The 4,298-nt window shown below is 43.3% G+C and overlaps 1 protein-coding gene across 1 annotated transcript in view; it reads left to right on the top strand.

Annotated features, from left to right (window-relative positions):
* SIDT1 (SID1 transmembrane family member 1) overlaps positions 1–2,611 on the top strand; it is a 172,123-nt gene extending 169,512 nt beyond the window's left edge. The window contains exons 19-21 of the mRNA XM_044669179.1: positions 937–1,070; positions 1,284–1,397; positions 2,549–2,611. Of these exons, the coding sequence (XP_044525114.1) occupies positions 937–1,070; positions 1,284–1,397; positions 2,549–2,611 (311 nt within the window). The remainder of the gene's footprint in view (positions 1–936; positions 1,071–1,283; positions 1,398–2,548) is intronic.
* Positions 2,612–4,298: the final 1,687 nt, after the last annotated feature.

Raw genomic sequence — 4,298 nt, 5'->3', positions numbered from 1 at the left:
GAAGGAAGGAAGGAAGGAAAGAAGGAAGGAAGGAAGGAAGGAAGGAAGTCCTCATATATTTCAAAATACTTATAGCAGTGCTTTTTGTAATACCCACCAACGGGAAATGGCTAAACAAATTATGGTATGTGTATATAATAGAATACAATTGTGCTATAAGAAAAGGGGTGTGTGTGTAATGAATACAGAGAAGCATGGAAATATCTATGAGAATTGATGCAAAGCAAATAAGAAGAGTCAAAAAAACAACATACACAGGAACAATGTAAATGAGAAGAACAACCATATACCCCAAAATCAAAAGTAAATGTAACAAAATTATAAAGATCAAGCAAGACCCAAAGAGATATGAGAGGACACTTACAACTTATCCCTTTCTGGAGGCGAGAAGTCCACAACTATTAAATATTATACATGTTTTTGGCCTTTTTTAATGTATTGATTGAGTGTGTTGACTTTTTTTTTTTTTACCTCTCTTAAAAATACTGTTTGTTAAATGAAATAACTCTCTAGGTGAGGTAGAGAGAGAGGAAGGGATACTTGGGAAAACTGCAATGATTTAAGAAACAGAAGATATCAGTAAAAATGTCGTTAATATGCAACCTTCAGGAATCCTTATCAATGGATTAGTGGCTTTCCACTTCTATTTGAGTTTAACATCAAGCCTAAATAAGACAAGCATTGTGCACAGAACATGACTCACTTGTCCTTACAATGCTCTCTCTACTCCACTAGAGGTAGCTAACAGACAAACATTAATTTTCCCCCCATTTTATAGATTGGAAGGCTGAAGCTTAGTGAATGGAGATGATGTGCCTCACCACTGCCTCCCTCCCATACCACTGATTCAGGCACAGAAATGGAAGACCCAACTCTCTTGACTTATATAAGATCTCGCCTCTTCCTGGGCCCTTTTTGCCCCTATTCCAATCGTAGGTTATTTGCCTCACTTTGTCCAACTATATAAAACTCCACCAGCACCGGCACCTTCTCAACAGATGGGGTGCTTTATCTGCTGGCAACATGTTTGCCACTTCAATGTGTGCCACCCATCACTTAAACATATGACTGTAAAAACTATAGATAATAGTTTGTATTTTTCTTGTGCACTTAAATCCTATTTTGTATCAAAGTTATTTATGTATATACCTGCTACTAGACTGCAAATGTCATAAGCACTGTCTTCTGTACAGTGCCTAGGAAATTGCCTTCCTTATCAGTAGGCATTTAATAAGTAACCAGGTAAATTTAATTGAAGGTTGCCCTGGATTATTTCCCCCCAGGAAACTCCAGCAGAATCCCGAGAGAAGAATCGTGACTGTATCCTGCTGGATTTCTTTGATGACCACGATGTCTGGCACTTCCTTTCTGCTACTGCCTTGTTTTTCTCATTCTTGGTGAGTTTTGCAGCCTTTCTCTTCCCACTATGTCATTCTCTTTCTCTAGCCCATACTGTCAAGACTCTCCACATCTATTTTTTTTTCTTTTCTCTCTTCTCTTTCTCCTTTTCCCTAGGATTTATTCCTCTTATCTTTTGGTTCCGTTGCAGTAGCCTCATGGGACACACACACACTCACACACAATCAAGGCACCAATTGCCCTGAGCACAAAAATTGTCCATTGTCTCTTTGGTGCTTCATTTTCATTCCCCATTTCCACCATCAGACCCTAAGGCATGGAAAAACCAAATGATTGACCAAATGAGTTGCCCAGCACAAGGGTACAGAAGTCAGATGAGGACTTACGACATCAGGAGTCCTGTGGCTTTCTTCACCAGTTTCTTACCAAACAGTGTGAGATTAATCAGATGATGCCTCAGTCTTGTCTTAAGCTCATGGGGTGTAGGACAAAAAGGGACCTGAGAAGGTATTCCCCCCCCCAACCTTTGATATTCCCATGGCTTCATCTTATTAACTACTTTCTAGACTCAACATTGGAGCTGGGTCGCTTCTATCTCCTCACTTGTCAGAGAGAACCTTTTCTTCTGGGATCATCCTAAATCAGCATCCTGTTTCAGTTTAAAATATCAGTTCTAAGGCAGAAGAGTGGCAAGGGCTAGGTAACCCACCTATTCCATAGAGGAAAGGAGCCCACAGGGGGCTTTGCCCCCAGACTCACCATAAAGTCCTGCTTTACTCTCTATGGAGCAGGTCTGAGTTCATTCAAGAATGACACTGATCGACACTTCGCCTGTATCAGTAGGAACAACTCTTAAGACAGAACATCAGTAAGGATTAGACAACCAGGGTTAAGTGACTTGTCCAGGGTCACACAGTGAGGACGTATCTGAGACCACATTTGAACCCAGGACCTCCTGATTCTGAGCTTGGTGTTGTATCCACTGTGCCACATAATTGCCCCTTAAGGTGACAACTTTCAATAATATTCAGTCAGATCACCAAAATAGAAACAAGGATAGTGAGAAGGAGACATTGGGGGAAGTAAAGATGGAAAACCATAACAGGATCTATCGTATTTTGTACGGCGTCACACTGTTTTCAGTCCTTCTGATTGGGTTCTTTTCCCATTTCTCTCCCTCTCACTGCAGGTATTATTAACTCTGGATGATGACCTGGATGTGGTCCGGAGAGACCAGATCCCTGTCTTCTGAGTGCAGGCTGTGTGTGACGTGAGAGAAAGTGGACACTCTTGGTGCTGCTCCACAGATGATGCGGCCACCACCATAGATTCTCTGGTCATCTGCCAAGAGGACAAACCCGTCTGCATCCCAATAGTGAGCGTGTGAGAAGAGGAGGGGGAGCCCCCTGGAATGGGGCATGAGGAATTGTGGCCGGCTGAAGGCCGGCAACCCACCTTGAGTTCTTCTTCTTTTTGCCACTCTCCACTGAGATGTGAATAAGAAGCATAAATATCGTTCCCACGGCACTGCCTCACAATCCTCCCCCCAGAAGCTGGTCAGCTGCGGCAAACTGACGGTGCCCCCTTTTCCTTAATCTCCGTGCCCAGTGAGACTAAAAACTGACTTCTCCCAAGATATTTTGGCTATGGTCACTTGTTTCTGTCAGCACATCTGCTCTTGAACAAGCCAAAGCATCTGTTTGCATCTTCTGGGCCCTGGTGGTGATGGTCACCCCTTCGGTGTGTGGTATATAAGCTTGGGGGCGTAGGTCTACATCTCCCCTCAGCCTGGGGATGGCCTCGTGACAGCCAGCACGCTGGCCCACTCTTTGGGGGGAAAGCTGTATATTTTCGTATAGGATCCTGAGTCCATTAACAAGAACATGGAACAGAACTTCCACTGGATGTTCTTTATGATAAAGCCCCTGTTCCTTGGACCACCAGTGGGGACAGAATGCTCATGTTCCTAATTATCCTTCCCCCATCAAGCACCTGTGTCTGCATCAAACTGCTCTCTGTGGACTCCATATTTGGCTTTAACATTCCTGGGAAGACGCTGCTCCTTCCTCCTTCCTCCTGCCAGCCCCTATGGTGATGGACACCCTCTCAAAGCACATGCCAGGGCGGGAAAACCCCAGCAACCAGCAGAATGATATCCAGCAAGTGAAGCCAACCCATGCTTCCAGTTGGCAAAGTCATCAGCAACTTCAGGACTAAGCATAATCTGCCTCACCCTGAAGGCCTCAATTTTAGAAGATTCTAGACTTTGGTGCAAATGCCCCCTAGTAAAAGTGCTCACTCTGTTCTTCTACCCAAAATAGCTGAATGGTGTACCTAAAATATCAATGAGAACAAAGCGGGCAAATAACCCAGAAAGAGGAAACTTAGCAAGGCATTCAAATGAACTCCAGCACCATCAGAAGGCCTGTCCCTTAGTTTGGCCCACTCTTCGGTAGGCTCAGACCTTCCTGCCTTGAGCCATTTTTAGAGCTGACCCCTTCCTGGCTGCAGAGAGCTCTAAGGTATTTAATGCTCTCTTTAGCAATACCCAGTAGTCTTTTTTTCTCCCCAAAAAGGTGTGGAAAAGCAGAAATTGTAGGTCCACTTTCTTATTGCCTGGCAGGCCTGCCTCTGTGAGGCCAGGAGCCTCCACTTTTACATTGCTCCCTTCTTAGATGGAATTTGATGTGAGAGGAAAACTGACTTTTGAGTGAAATTTAAGTTCCCTGAATTTTTTGACCAATTCCCCTCAAAGAGATGAATTCTACATCTTTTTTCAAAAAAAAAAAGTGCTTTTTAGCATTATCCTTACTCGAAAATATTTGCATAAGCATTTTTAACAAATACATTTTGGAAGTTTTACTTGGCAAGCCTCTTCTTGCTTTCAAAACATGTGCACACGCACAAAGATGCTTGCAATGAAATATTTTGTGAAAAAT

The sequence above is a fragment of the Gracilinanus agilis genome, chromosome 3 (genome assembly GCF_016433145.1).
Source record: "Gracilinanus agilis isolate LMUSP501 chromosome 3, AgileGrace, whole genome shotgun sequence".
Classification (NCBI taxonomy): Eukaryota; Metazoa; Chordata; class Mammalia; order Didelphimorphia; family Didelphidae; genus Gracilinanus; species Gracilinanus agilis.
The sequence above is the reverse complement of the archived record's forward strand: the minus strand, read 5'-3'. Positions and strand labels throughout refer to the sequence as shown.